Source organism: Dreissena polymorpha, chromosome 16 (genome assembly GCF_020536995.1).
Source record: "Dreissena polymorpha isolate Duluth1 chromosome 16, UMN_Dpol_1.0, whole genome shotgun sequence".
Taxonomy (NCBI): domain Eukaryota; kingdom Metazoa; phylum Mollusca; class Bivalvia; order Myida; family Dreissenidae; genus Dreissena; species Dreissena polymorpha.
The window spans coordinates 37,269,717-37,284,740 of NC_068370.1; the positions used below are offsets into that span (position 1 = coordinate 37,269,717).

A 15,024-nucleotide genomic window follows, 5' to 3' on the forward strand; every position below is an offset into this window, starting at 1 on the left:
GTCGTGAAAACCCCCATTTTGGGAAAAAAAATAATCACAAAATTGGCTCAATTGGGAAAAATTATCGCATGTAAATTATTTAAAACAGTGTTTCTTATATTTCAAAGAAGCCGTTAACTGGTAAATAACGACTATTTTGATAACTTATTATTAAAATTTTACAAAATATTATGAACATGTGTGATTAGTGCAGGTTTTTTAATCTGAATACGGGGAAAAGGCTTGGCCTTTTTGAGGTGAAAAAAATCGCGGGAAGCGCCGGATTTTGAGGATAAAAAGTTAAGTCTTAAATAATCATTAACATATTTTACAGTTCTTAAAACAAATTCAAGGCAACAGATAATTTAATTATGCAATACTTTCTTTTTTCTACACCAGATCAGGTCAACTTATATATTTAAAGGGTAAAAAAAAAAAAAAAAAAAAAAAAAAATTTTTTTTTTTTTTTTTTTTTTTGAATTGGGAATTTTTTTTTCAATTGGGAAAATAACAACCAGATTTGCATTGGGAATGGGGCCGAATTTCGGACCCGTGGCATAGGGCGGAAAAAGCCTGTATAATGACAAAAATTTACATAAATATTATTTGAAATTCATGCACACATAATGATAATTGTATTTTGCTTACATATTTTACTCTGGAGACTTCTGGTTTTATTTCACCATTTAGGAAAAATGATCCATACCGTAAACAAAGGGATTTTAGCCTAAATGTACAAAAATACAGTTTAATTTATAACTTTTAAACAATAATAAATAAAACTTACAAAAAGAAGAAAAACTTAGCATAAAGATATCAGTAAAATGGATATTAAAATTCTTTATTCCAATTGCGAATATGACAAAATAGATACCGTAAAATCAGCCAAAAAAACTTCATCTTACAAATGTAAATAGCCAAAACAAGAGCTCCGGGGTCAGAGACATATGGCCCCCAAACAGGGCTTTGAACAAGTTACCCCAATTTCAATAGAGGTCATCTACTGTCCAGGCTAATGCACATGTAAAGATTGAATCTGTCAATTTGTTGACGAGTAATTGATCGGAAACAAACTGGTCTACCGACAGACAGACAGACCAACAGACTGACCACCATCCAGCAAAACAATATACCCCCTCTTCTTCTGAGAGGAGGGGGGGGGGGGCATAACAAACATAATCTTACAACTGTCAATATGACAAAAAAGCGACTTTTTAATCAGCCCAAAAGTATTATACAATGTAACTGCCGCAGTGTCACTACATAGTGCTACCAATATGTATATGTACAATTCAGTGTTTTTTCACCATTTTGGTAATGGGGCCAGGGCCTTTTGGATTGCTAAAAATCATGCAATTTTTATTTTGTTTGGAAATAGGTGTTGTTGTTTTTTAACAAACACATTTTTTGAAATACCTTAAAATTGAGAATAAAAAAGTTTCCAATATTATATTTCATCACATTAAAATTAAAGAGTTGAATAATGAAAAAAAATTATTGTTGCAATTGATTAGTAAAACACAATGTGTTCAATTGGAAAATTCAGGCAGTCGTCTGTGAAAAATACTTGTTAAGATTGAGAATAAAGACTAATTAAGGCCGCTTCATGTTATTTATACTAAAAAAAAACATGGCATAATAATATTCACCTGAAAATCATGTGCAATACTCTGCTCAATGGCATATCAAATACAAAATAATTATTCTGTGTTATCATTACAATCTTACCCATGAAAAATGCTGAGCAAAAGATAGGCCCAGCCACAGCTTGATCCACCACAATTTTCTTAGCTACAGTTCTCAAGTTGGTGGCCGGCAAGTATCCATCCAGTATCTTGTACCAGACATGCGACATGGGTCCATACAAAAATCCCATTGACATCATACGCCCTGAAAATAAGAACGCAGCTGAGCACAAGACAAGAGCATCAAGAGGTCAACTTCATTAATGATTTCAACAAGAAAACCATCACTAGCTATAATAATCATCACCGAAAACAATAGTAGCACACCAACAACATCATTAACATCAGTCATAATCCACATGAAAAACATAAACAGATTCACCATAATATACATAATCCTGACATTTTCAATAACATTCATTCTCATTCCCAACTCATTCAATAACATAGATGCTAGAAAGACTTGTACAATGTTTCCATCCATAATAACAAAGTGATTCATATAAGCTTATTGTACAATCCTGTAGATTATCTGAGTCGCGTTCTGAAAAAACTGGGCAAAATGCATGTGCGTAAAGTGTCATCCCAGATGAGCATGTCAGGGTTCGCCAAAACTTGAAAAATCTGTCAGTCATTCGGACTGACAGACTTGAAATTTTTGTCAGTCCGAAACAGTTTCTGTCAGTCCCACTGTCCGACTAAACTATAACAGCAAATCACAACAAAAGAAGTACCTTTAAGATGTTTATTGGTTTTAATCACATTAAAATACAATAAAACCATGTCCAATGTCTATATAATTAAACAATTATTATATTAATAATAAACAACATATTAACCAAAGGCATACTTTTTAGACTTCTTTTTGTCAAACTGTTTTTTAGCCTCCACTGCTCTACAAATCCGTGTTGTTGAAATGTTAGGGTGACATCCAATCAAGTTAGACTTAAATGCACACAACCATTCACACTACTTTGGATGACTTAAATTTTTGTTTATTAGCCAATTCACAAGGTCTAAAACAACACCTATTGTTAAAATATTTTCTCTTAGCTGAGGTGGTTGATTTCCAGGTTCAATTAAATGAATGCATTTCACACCTATTTCTTGATAGAAAGGCCCAAGATAATTACCACCATTCATTCTTGTTGTCTGAAATAACACAAAACATATTGCTACAAACTATCAACAACAAATCAACACATAAATATCCCTATGTCCGAATTTTAAAATATCCGAAATATAGTACATCGGGTGAAAAATCTTTTTTTGATTTCAGAAATTGTTGGTATGTAAATTAAAATATATCAATATAATAATGAAACTATTTAACAGAAATGCTCACAAATGCCTGTTGAAACAAGTGTTCGTGCGGTTTTTGTTGTGGAGAAATTAAATGGAACAAACAGAATGGCGGACGCACTCGGTTGCTTTTTTTAACAAAGACCATTGATTTTGAATTCGGATGTGATAGTCAATTCTAATCCAACTTTAAACATCAAAATGAAGGTAAGAAAAAAAGGATTTTGACAGAAGTTGAACAAAAAGCATTTATCTTCTATTAATCCAATAGCACATTATACAATTTGAGTGATCTTTTTGAAACCATTTTTCATCCGATTGTGTCGGTCAGTCGGACCGATTATCTTAAATCACTTGTCGGTCCCGAAAAAAATTTGCCGGTCAGGACCGGCGGACCGACGGTTTTGGCAAACCCTGGCATGTGCAGTCTGCACAGGCTAATCAGGGACAACACTTTCCGCCTAAACGTGATTTTCGGTAAGGAGGGACTTCCGTGAAACCAAAAATACCATAAAAGCAGAAAGTGTCGTCCCTGATTAGCCTGTGCGGACTGCACAGGCTAATCTTGGACAATCTTTATGCATTGCATTAAGCCCAGTTTTCTCAGAACGCGGACCATCTGTATTTCATGTTTATTCACTCACCAGTTCGATGGAAATCGTATTTCGCATCTTTGTGGTCCAGCCTCTCTATATTCTGAACGATGTAGTCCCCAAGACCCAGCAATGCACAGGTAGTTGCTGTATTTGTGGCCAGCATATATTTAGAGAACAGTTTCTTGGTGAATTCTTGAAATTTTGACATTGCAAATAGTTAGATCAACAAATATACATGTTACGCCAAAAAGTTCCACAGGAAAGTTGTTTCAAAATCATGTTGTTTTCTTCGTAATTAAGTACGAATCTTAGTTAAAGTAGGCCTTATAAACCGTGTTTACACACATCCGACTCTTGAATAAATGACGTCATGTGCCACATGTTGTCACTTGATAATCTTGAAACAAATTCGATTTCCAGATTTATTTTGAATGGAAATGTTTAAAGAATGCGCACTTATGATTTTTAACTAAAGTTGTTAATTAGCCCGTAACTATGGAAAAGCTCGATAAGAGCTATATTTTACACACTTTCGAAAAACATCAAGGTCAAATTCACTGATTCAGTATTTGGCAGCTTTCGCCATATTGAAGAGTGTCACAATCTTCATCCAGAAGAGTTTAAATGTAAATGCAATATAGACTGGTTTCCGGACTCCGTTACATCACTTGCAATGCTATTTCGGTAGTGATATTTCAATGAGTATTAGCTATCTATGTTTATTTGTCGTGTAAAAAATGAGATAATATACAATACAATATGTACAATGAACAGAGTCAAGTCAAACTATTAAATTTGGCCACAAACACAACACGTATTTGACACAGAAAACGTATTATCCCAGGGACCTATACAAACATACCTGTTCAAAACTTCAAAACATGCCAAAATCTGTGAAAATCTGTGAAAAGGCCCCTTTAAATATAATCAATATGAACGATGATTTTTTCATCGAACATTAATCAAACACATAAAAACCAACATTGCATCCAATTGATCTCGGGGTTGTCGGATATAGTTTGGGGATGGGATATGTTCCGGGGCTGGGGAAAAAACCAGGGCTGTACGCAGAAATTTTCGACTGGGGGTGGCCAACTGGGGAAGGTGCAGGAGGGTAATTCCTATCTTTTTTGCACTTTTCAATGTGAATTTTAATGCTTAAAAACTTATTTTGTAATATAAATTTAAATATAACAAGTAAATCAGAAACTTCCCGTCTGTTTCTGAAATTCACACCAATTTTTAAAGCATTAGATTTCAGAAATGAATGATGTTTGATGAAGAAGGTAAGCAAATCTTGAAAATCAAAAACCCCATTAAGAAATGTATCATAAAGTATGACTGACATAGTACCTTAATACTGTTTTCTGTTTTAATTCAAACCACTCTAAAGTTTCAAAGTAAATTCCTGATAAAATGTTTATCATCTACTACAGAATTTTACTTTCACCATCATCAGCACAGATAAACCATCAAAATCGTCTAGATCTGCGACATTCGATTGGACCTTGACAATTTGTTTTTAATAACTGTTTTCCGTAAGTTTTTTTTACGGAACTATTTAAGATATTGAGCTGGGTTTTTTTGTATGTAAGTCTACCTACATGACCAACAGAAAAAAATATTAAATTTGTTCCGGCCCATTGATATTTGGCAAATTTATGGGCCTTAGACTTATTTTTTTCTATAATTACTTTTTACTGAGTTGTTTTTTCGCCGCACTCTTTTTTTTCAAAACGCTTAAAGATATTGACCTGATATTTGTTTTGTGGGTCTACGTATATGACTTACGGATGAAGTATGACTTTCGTTCCGGTCCATTGATTATTGGGCCTTGGACTAAGACAAATAATATTGCAGGTTCAAATTAGTGACAATTATCCATATAACCTCTCTAGTTGCTTCAAACATTATTTGTTTTTCACAAATTAAAAACATAATTTTCAGACCTTAGACCTCCTGTTTCATGTGATACCATTCGATAGATGAAGACATGTCAACAGTTCCACCTTCCACCTTCACACCACATTTAATCAAATGTCTATTAATATACATTGCTGGATCTGCGATTTACATTTTAAACGTAAGTTCGCGTCTCTGTAATGCGGATAAAGGCCACAATACAATTTCTATACTTTTTCTTTAACGAACACTTCTGATCAAAGCGTGACGTTTGATGCTCCTTAAATCATGTTGAATCTCCCTATTCTTTTCATTGACAGAGGCGGTAACCCCAGTTATGCTCGATTGGTCATTGTCGGCTCGGGTACTACTTACATGTACCGCGGGTACACTTAAGTATACTTACATGTACCCCGGGTACGGTAAATATACAAAGACGTACCCGGGAATTTTAACGCTAAATCGGTCGTTGTCGACTATATTTTTTAAATTAATTATGTTTAAATGTATGTCAATTTTCTGTTAAATTGCCTCTTTATTATCGAGACTCCTTCATAAAAAAATATGTTTATGCAGATATTTTTTAATTGAAGTTTGATTCGTAATTACAGTAATCGATAGCGCGTTTTACCACATCGGATTTTGGGCGGGAATAAAACTTGGGTACAGTCTATTATCGACCGGGTACGTTTAAGTATATTTACCGTACCCGGGGTACATGTAAGTATACTTACATGTACCCGGGGTACATGTAAGTAGTACCCGTGCCGACAATGACCAATCGAGCCCCAGTTATATTTATTTGTATGAGTGTATTGTGCATTTAAGTGGATTTTCTAGTACATTTGTTTTGTATCTCACTGATTGGTAATTATTTCTTGCCATGTATGAAGGACCCCATGTATTACATTTTTTTGCTGCTGACGAAGTTGCAGTTTCCCTTTGTGTTTCTTTTTTGCATATGCAATCTAGTCAAATCAAAAGGCCAGACTATAAATGCTTTTCAAGTTGGTGCTCGGCTTCGGCTGTAAACAAAGCCACAACGCAGAGCCAATGCGATAACATAATGCCAGTGCTTGTTTACCTTGAGCTTTTCAATTTCGTGAAACGATCTTGTTAAGGTACGTACTATTTACAATTTACTTCTGTTTGTTCAGGAACCTATACAAACTTGTATAGGTCCCTGGTTTGGTTGAGCAGTAGGCATACATTAACAGTATACTGAAAGCAATTTACAGCAAAAAAATATATCAACTAAGTTGAAGAGTTCCATATTTTAACCGTGTAAGTCCTTTTCACCTTAAATGACCTTAAACATAACGCCAGCAGACCCAATGAAAAAACTTCATTTATTCCACTGGATTTGGTTGATCTGAGCATAATCCCGCAGAACACGGTCCAGAAACATCACCGCGTCTTTATAGTGCATGATGTAACACTGTTCAGTGTAAGAAATGTCTCCAAAAAGTTGGTAGATCTACAAAAAGTAAAGATCGTTAAAAACAATTCAGACCTAAAAGAGACTTATTCTCATATGTTTTATTTTAAAAATCATAAAAAATAAATAGCAAAAGCAATATGTGGGATAGTTTTAAAAACGTTTATTACAAGGAATGATATTTAATAAAAGTATGCCTGTCCGTGGGGATCAAACCAGGGACCTCTATATATAGACGCTTAGAAAACGCGATACCACTACAGTAAGTATGTTTTCGAGTTGGATTTGTGGCTTTAGCGCAAAAACAGTTAATGGTAATTTACTTTTTTGCTAAATCATCGACGAAAAGCGTTACAAACGCTGTATATTTCTATGATTTCGATGGATGATTATTCAACAACGAATATAAATGTTTTACCATGTTTTGTAGTCAGGAGTATTAATTTTTACTGATTGAATATAATGCGCACATTACTTTTAATCAATTGCCTCTTTTGAAATTGTCATACATTTAAAAAGTACCTTAATATTCGGTATGCCCCCATTGAAACAACCCTTACGTCCACTATGCAAGAAATATTAAAAAAGAGTGGACAACCATAATCAAGATGATACTCTCTAAGTCGAAAATTTTAGTATCCTAAAAGGAGTACTGTCATAGAAGTTCCAATGAATTAACGGATTTAACTAAACTATACTGTAAATAAACACAAATTATTGTGACAATAAAAAATAAGGTTATCGCACCATAAGCAATTTTGCTTTTATTAATAGAAATAGTAAACTTATATTGAGCGTTATACCGTGCCCGAAGTGCAATACTACGTGCGTTAGGCCGTTACATGTACGTATGCATTATACATTTTCATATAACATCATCTTCGCAGTGTGTCGTCGTGCCAAAACATGGGGTCGGTGATCGGCAAAACGATGGAAGAGAACTTCAAGAAACAACAGGAGTTCATGGAGAAAAATCAGGAGGTCATGGTATGTTTTAAATTGTATGATTTAATGTACGATATTAATTGTAACATTTATATGTATTGTATGTACGAATACGAATTATCTGTATGTTTGACAGTCACAGCGTCGCAATTGTTATAATATGGTCCGAATATCATCCGCCATGCGTTCTCATGATCTTTCCAAAGTCACTAAGCACTAGGCACCGGACTCGAGAGGGTCGGTATAAGTCAGTGGCTTTCGATACAATCGAGCTAAATGAAAAAGTTTCACTAAACTATATATGCTACATTTAACTTATATCGGGAAGTTAAAAACTTTCAGAAACTGAGGAAAAAGCATTACCTGTACCGTATATGATCTATCTGTCAATAATTGACGAAAACTACGTGCAACACTATATTTAAAATGAGGTCAGGGATGGCGTTAAAAAGGATTGAATATAACTAAACAAAACCTTTAACTAAAACTGACTCCGACGTAACAATTCTTTTAACTGAGTATTTAGGTGTTTAGTTTTCAGAAGCAGTTAATCGCATTCTTTTTGGACACCACATTGAGTTAGATCCACACCAATACTATACATAGAGTAAGAGAGAACACTTATTATGTGGTTCTTTCTCAATGGAAATGAACCATTTGCTAGCCAATGAGACACAAACACGTATACAAGAATAGACAAACAAGGAGTCACCGTTTTGAAACGGTCAAATCAATGTATTGGGGTTATAAAACCGTTTTAAGGAGCTTCCCAAATGTGTTAAAAATAATTAACCTCATAGCATCACAATTTAGATTAATTATCAATAAAGAGAAGACATTTAAATTTACTTCCCATTTACCTAATCAATGGTTGGGTAGAAACTTGATCAACATAATTGTATCTTTTTGAGGCAAATTCAACAAAAACCAAAACAATAACATGTATCAACTACATGATTATCGTCTTTTATCAAAAGCTTCAGAGATATAGCATCATTTAGTTACAAAGTCAGGTTATCTTTATGCAATATCAGTTCACAATTTAAGTCTACTTTATGCAATATCAGTTCACAATTAAAGTCTATTAAATATCTTATCAAGTTAAAGGCAATATAATTTCCTTGCCTAATATGCATTAACGCCAGTATAACACCGCTTGAATGGAATTAAAATTGATGCGTATTGTTGAAAAACGTGCATAAGTGAAGTGCACAAAATGTTGTTCTTGTCCTTGATCAGCATGCGAAGTCCGCAGTCAGCACTGACTTATCAATGGCGGCACTTTATGCCTATATACGGTGATACATGTATACCAAATATGCTCGTATTGATTGGAAGTATTCTGTAATGGAAAAACCCAACTACTATGTGGGTGGATTAGTCTATAAGAGACTTCTTTGAAACAGGCACGTCATAGGCTGTCCGGTTAGTGCATTGGTTGGTACATGTTCTTCTCACCTAGGCGACCCGGTATCAATCCCCGTTCCCGGACGCATGTGAGCTTGGCAAGTGGTCACTATATCGGAAAGGTGTAGTTTCCTCCTAGTATTCCGGTTGACCCCGACAGCCTAAGACCACTTCAAAATTTCACTCATTTCATAACACAAATTGCAGGAAATTGCAGCCGTTTACAAAATATATTCCAACCTGCGTGAGTCTAGTAATTTAATTTGGTATTAGTGCTTGGACGGTGGACCCAATCTGGCTCCTCACATAACGCAGTCTTAGGCGCGGAAGCACCTCATAAACTTTTCAACACACGGCATGTCATATCTGTTGCAGCTGGATCGGCAGATTCAGATGCAGAACCAGATGCGGGAGCGCCAGGCCGCCATGATGGTCGCGCGCTCACGTGATATGCTCAACTGGTGGGGCGCCTTCTATGTCACTGTAGCGTTTTTTGGCATCGTCGGGTAAAGGCGGCGGTTTGAAGACCTTAAATTTACAGTATCATTTATATTACGCTTTAGGATATTGATTATCTTTTAATTATTATAAAAACACGACAAAACGGTTTTACTTTACGAAATAGGAAAATATATTGACTTCATTATATCCAATACATATCCGATAAGTTTAAGTGAACAAACAAACGTGATGTTTTCAGATTCCTAAAGACGAAGAAGCCAGTCCCGCTGATTCCCCTTTTGCCGTTTTCGTTCATAGTCGGGTACCAGTATGACCTCGCATACGGTAACAAGATGCAGCGATGTAGAGGTGAGGAGATCATAAAAAGGTCAAAATATTAATAACTAATGTTTCGCGTACCTATTCTTTTGTTCAGAAAGCGAGTCTACATCGGCCGGCTATCTGTAATCTACCAGAACCAGTTACCGATATTGATTGTAGTATGGACGGTTGATATACGTCGTTCAGCGGTATCTTTTATATGTTGAGCCTAGAGGCATTCTTCTGAGCATTGCTTGCCTGATAGACATTAGGAAAGTATCGGTCTAGCCAGCAGCCATACGTTTGCTAATTATCTGTCCGGCGATGATTCAAATGTCGATCTCTCATTATGATCGACCAATAAAACCTGTTTTAAACAACTATTGCAGTGTGCATGGTTCAGGATAACATTTCTTGAAGAAGGTACCAATGTCAGGTCTGAGCGTTATTGTAATCGAAACGGTCATCAGTTAACGTTTCAAAGTAAAGTTATACCTACGGTGGCTAATTTGGCGGGCTTAAAGAGTCGTCAACACATCAGCACTAAACAATGACAAATACACCCGCCATAACGACAGAACGGGCACCAATACGTCAATAGCGTTATGTTAGGTATTTTGGTCGTTTTGGCTTGTTCGCCTGTTGGCGACCTTCGAACCTTGCCACACGACGCCAATACGAAAGAAATATACATGCATCTATTAGAACGACAAAAAGCCAATTTTGAATTGTGCCGCCCGTTTGTCACTCTGGCGTTTTGTCTTGTTAGCGAAACCCACCGCCACACCAGACAGATATGATAGAACTCAGCCGCTATATAAAACTGTAGGCGACCTTCAAACCCACCGCCACACCAGACAGATATGACAGAACTCGGCCGCTATATAACACTGTAGGCGACCTTTAAACCCACCGCACTAACAGACAGATATGACAGAACTCGGCCGCTATATAACACTGTACGCGACCTTTAAACCCACCGCCACACCAGACAAATATGAAAGAACTCGGCCACTATTTAAAACTGTAGGCGACCTTCAAACCCACCGCCACACCAGACAGATATGATAGAACTCAGCCGCTAAAACACTGTAGGCGACCTTTAAACCCACCGCTTTAAACCCACCGCCACACCAGACAGATGACAGAACTCGGCCGCTATATAACACTGTAGGCGACCTTTAAACCCAACGCCACAACAGATATATATGACAGAATTCAGCCACTACTAGTTTATAAAAATGTTGCATACGAAGAATTAACGGAATATGACACAACCGACTGCATAATGCATACATGTATATTGGTCTGCTTAAGCCACCTGCATGAATATATATATTGAAATGGGCACTATATCCACAGCAGTGTCCGCTCTCGAATTCAAATAGTTTTCATCCGATCTTCACCAAACTTGGTCAGAAGTTGTGTCTAGACAATATCTAAGTCAAGTTCGAATATGGGTCATGCCGGGTCAAAAACTAGGTCACGGGGTCTCCAAGTGCATTTCAAGGATTAAGCATGGTGTCTGCTCTCTAATTGAAGTAGTTTTCATCTGATCTTCACCAAATTTAGTCAGATGATCTAAATGATATCTAGTCAAGTTCAAATATGGGTCATGCCGGGTCAATAACTAGGTCTCGAGGTCACTTAGTGCATTTCAAGCATTGAGCATGGTGTCCAAAACCTTCGAACGAGTGTATCTTGTGACAGTTTGGCACTCTTGTTCAAATTAAGTCACAACTTTTTAAGCCTTAAATAAGTTAAGTAGATCTAGGTCACACTTCGGGCTCTTACTAAATGTAGCTACAGTCGCGGACGGGCCGCATATCATTCGATACACGCCTGACGTGATTGAAAGTTGAAATATGTTAATATGTTTTAATTGTGACATCCAATATTAGCATGTGCAATCCGCACAGGCTAATCAGGTAAGACAATGACTTCCTGCTAACGAAAAATACCATATACGAAAGTGTAGCCACTGATTAGCCTGTGTAAACTGCACTGGCTAATGTTGGACGACACTACGCACATGCATTGAATTCCGTTTTTCCAGAGCGCGGCCCAATTTTGATTTTGTGTTCCAGAGGAGGCTGAACGGGTGATGGCGGAGGAGGGGAGTTACATCGAGCTTCCACGTGGTCTCCCCACCGTTCAGTCCATAGATGCCGCCCGGAATCAGTAGACCGTATTCGTGACGTCATTTAAGTTTAGAACCTACATCATAATCATTTAAGCGCATTAAGTTGATGATAAAGTTGATGTCTATTTAAAGGATGTAACATAAAATAAACTCTGAATAGATTTCAAACCCACAACAAATGATGATATGTTGAGGTATTTGAAAGGGATTTGTTCACTTTTTTTTTTGAAAGGGATTTGTTCACACCTTATCAAAACGACAATTTTCAAAAACAAAATGTCATTGATTCAAAAAGGAATGTATACATTATACTCAAACAAGCAAAATAACTTCTGACTAAGTTACATTTTAAAATGTATTTGTGTATTGATCAATAAAAATTATAGCAGAAACATGTAATAACGACTTAGCTTTTAACTACGAAGTGGGGTTAATGCCTGCGTTTTATAGTGGTAGCGAGTTTATGCTTCTAAAAGTCTCGCTTTCGATCCCCATGGCAGGCAAATTTTGTGTAATCCTTTTCATTGTTATTATAAAAAAATATATTCCAAATATAACAGGTTTTTTAGTTAATTTATTTTATATTTGAAAAACACACGATCTTTTGTGAACAGGTCCTTATAAGAATTATACAACATATTGTTCGTCCCCAGTAAATGATACTGACGGGAAGCGTCTCGATATCCTCTCAGTTACATTAATGGACACATGCATTAATTTGACCACAAGTGTGTGTGTGTGTTTCTGACTGAACTCTGACGATTATATATTTATTGCACACACATGTTTTTATATATAGTTTTTGCATCTAATGTATCTTTAAGATGCCTTTTCATGTGTTTATTTTGAACTGTTTGAGTCTGTGCCATATTTTTTATTGTGTTTATTGAATAAACTATTTTGTTTATGCAGACTTTATATTAAACACATGATGGATTCTTCGTACATAATCCTGATTTACATATGATTTTCGTGCACACATATTAAGAAACTGCAATTTACCACTTATTGAAAAAAAAAACATGTAAAATAGCATATCCGTACCTAATGAGAGTATGCGTAGTGTGTATGTATGGCCCTTTATGCGGTCGGTCACTTAGTGATGTCGTCCACCATAAAATATCTTTACCAGATAAAAACAATATTTTCTCTCTGCTTAGTTTAAAGTGTCTTCTGCAGTGTTTTCTTTGCATATAAGTATTGATCAACTAGGCTTTTAAAAGCAATAATAAAATAAAAGAACCTAAAATTGATAAATTCTAAAACTAGCTTACTTCAATATCATAATCCGTCAGTTAAGTTTAGTTTTAACTTTTTTTATTTCAGCTCGATTGCATGAGAGCCGCAGGCTTATGCCGTACCATTTGGGTCAAATGTACAAAAACGCCAAGAGCTAAAAATAGATATCACTGCGGTGATAATTTGTCACTGCGGTAACAATTATGTCACCGCGGGAATATCTTTTTTTTCACTGCGGTAACAATTTTGTCACTGCGGTGACAAATTATGACTCTTGGTATAGATTTATGCCTGCTTTTACATTAATATGTTTGGGTCAGTTTTCAACCAATCATTTTCCCCGTAATAAACCGATATTTTTTTTCAAGAACATATTTAAATATTCAACACTTGGACGTGGAGTTTTTCAAAGTCCAATGATTTTAATTAAAGTGTTCAATATTATGCAAAATACCGATCAAACAAAGATAGATATGGAAAAAAATATACACATGTTTATGTCGCTTCCAAAATCAGAGGCAAGGAAGTTCAGACTTCCAGTTTTCAAAACATAACAGCCCTAAAACAGAGGTTTGGAATTCATTATGCACCTTGCAACCTACATTGATATCATTAATAATTTCATTTGAGACAACAGGTAGAAAAATAACCCAACTTTTTTGGTAAAGATGCAATGTAAAATGATTTGATATATTCGCCGATTTGCCGTTTTGCAGTTGATTTAGCTCTTATCAAACTCTTTGGGTCAGACAAAGTATCACCGCAGTTACAAATATATCACCGCAGTGATAAATATATTACCGCATTGACAAAATTGTCACCGCGGTGACAATGTTGTCACCGCGATGATATCTATTTTTAGCTGTGGGCGTATATGTACTTTTGACCCCAATGTTACGTCATATAGGCTTATAGAAACGCTATCGAGTCCGTTCCTGGGTCTATAACCAGTGCTTTGTGTCTGGGGAACGCTCCCCGAGTGGGGATCGCATCCGTGACCTCCCGATCGCTAGGCGGACACCTTTTCCATTACGCCACGGCGAACTTAAATCCGTCATTTTGCAAATATGGAACTAAAATTCTACACCTCGAATGTGCAGCATGTAACTTTTGAATAATATAAATAAATTAGAAATGTTAAAGTCACGGTTTCTGAATGTCCGACCACTGTTCACTGATAGGGTGATCCGCTCCATATGTACTGATCTACCATCGTTTATCTTAACTGCCTTATCAATGCTAACTGCTTTGTTTCGTCTGCATCTGTGAATTGGTCGCTGTCGAAAAGAATCGCTGGAATGTGATCACAGCAGTGTGCCAGTAGTCTTGGATTTAATGCATGGGCTTGTCAGTAGAACCTTTGGATGCCCATTGCTCCTGCTCTTAACCATTAGAACCATTTACCATGCTCTAAAATATTCATTATATGCATCTTTTTACGAGTTAAAAACCTGAATATTAGAAAGCGTTGCAACGCGAAACGATACAATAATTTAGAGAGTTATGTTGTCGTTATATTTTGCGAAACTACGAGGATTGCTTATATCAAGTATAAAACACATCACTCATTGTGTGAGCACGGATGGTCGAGCGGGTTACGCGTTATACTTTTACTCCAGGGATCAG

At 36.1% G+C, this 15,024-nt stretch overlaps 1 protein-coding gene across 2 annotated transcripts; it reads left to right on the forward strand.

The window, feature by feature from the left end:
* The first annotated feature begins 6,471 nt into the window (after positions 1-6,471).
* LOC127862163 (plasminogen receptor (KT)-like) lies at positions 6,472-13,066 on the forward strand. Of its 2 annotated transcripts, none has more exons than XM_052401168.1 (5): positions 6,472-6,585; positions 7,790-7,889; positions 9,630-9,760; positions 9,955-10,083; positions 12,104-13,066. In XM_052401168.1, exons 2-5 carry the CDS (start codon positions 7,809-7,811, stop codon positions 12,111-12,113), a joined length of 351 nt encoding a protein of 116 aa, XP_052257128.1. In that variant the 5' UTR covers positions 6,472-6,585; positions 7,790-7,808; the 3' UTR covers positions 12,114-13,066. The 2 variants fall into 2 exon arrangements, with proteins under 2 accessions (XP_052257128.1, XP_052257127.1); XM_052401167.1 differs by having other exon boundaries at positions 9,955-10,064.
* Positions 13,067-15,024: the final 1,958 nt, after the last annotated feature.

Coding starts and splice junctions, on each gene's coding strand:
- LOC127862163 (XM_052401167.1), top strand. CDS start 7,809: ATGGGGTCGGTGATCGGCAAAACGATGGAAGAGAACTTCAAGAAACAA. Junction 7,890..9,629: donor AGAAAAATCAGGAGGTCATG/GTATGTTTTAAA, acceptor TATCTGTTGCAG/CTGGATCGGCAGATTCAGAT. Junction 10,065..12,103: donor CAAGATGCAGCGATGTAGAG/GTGAGGAGATCA, acceptor TTTGTGTTCCAG/AGGAGGCTGAACGGGTGATG.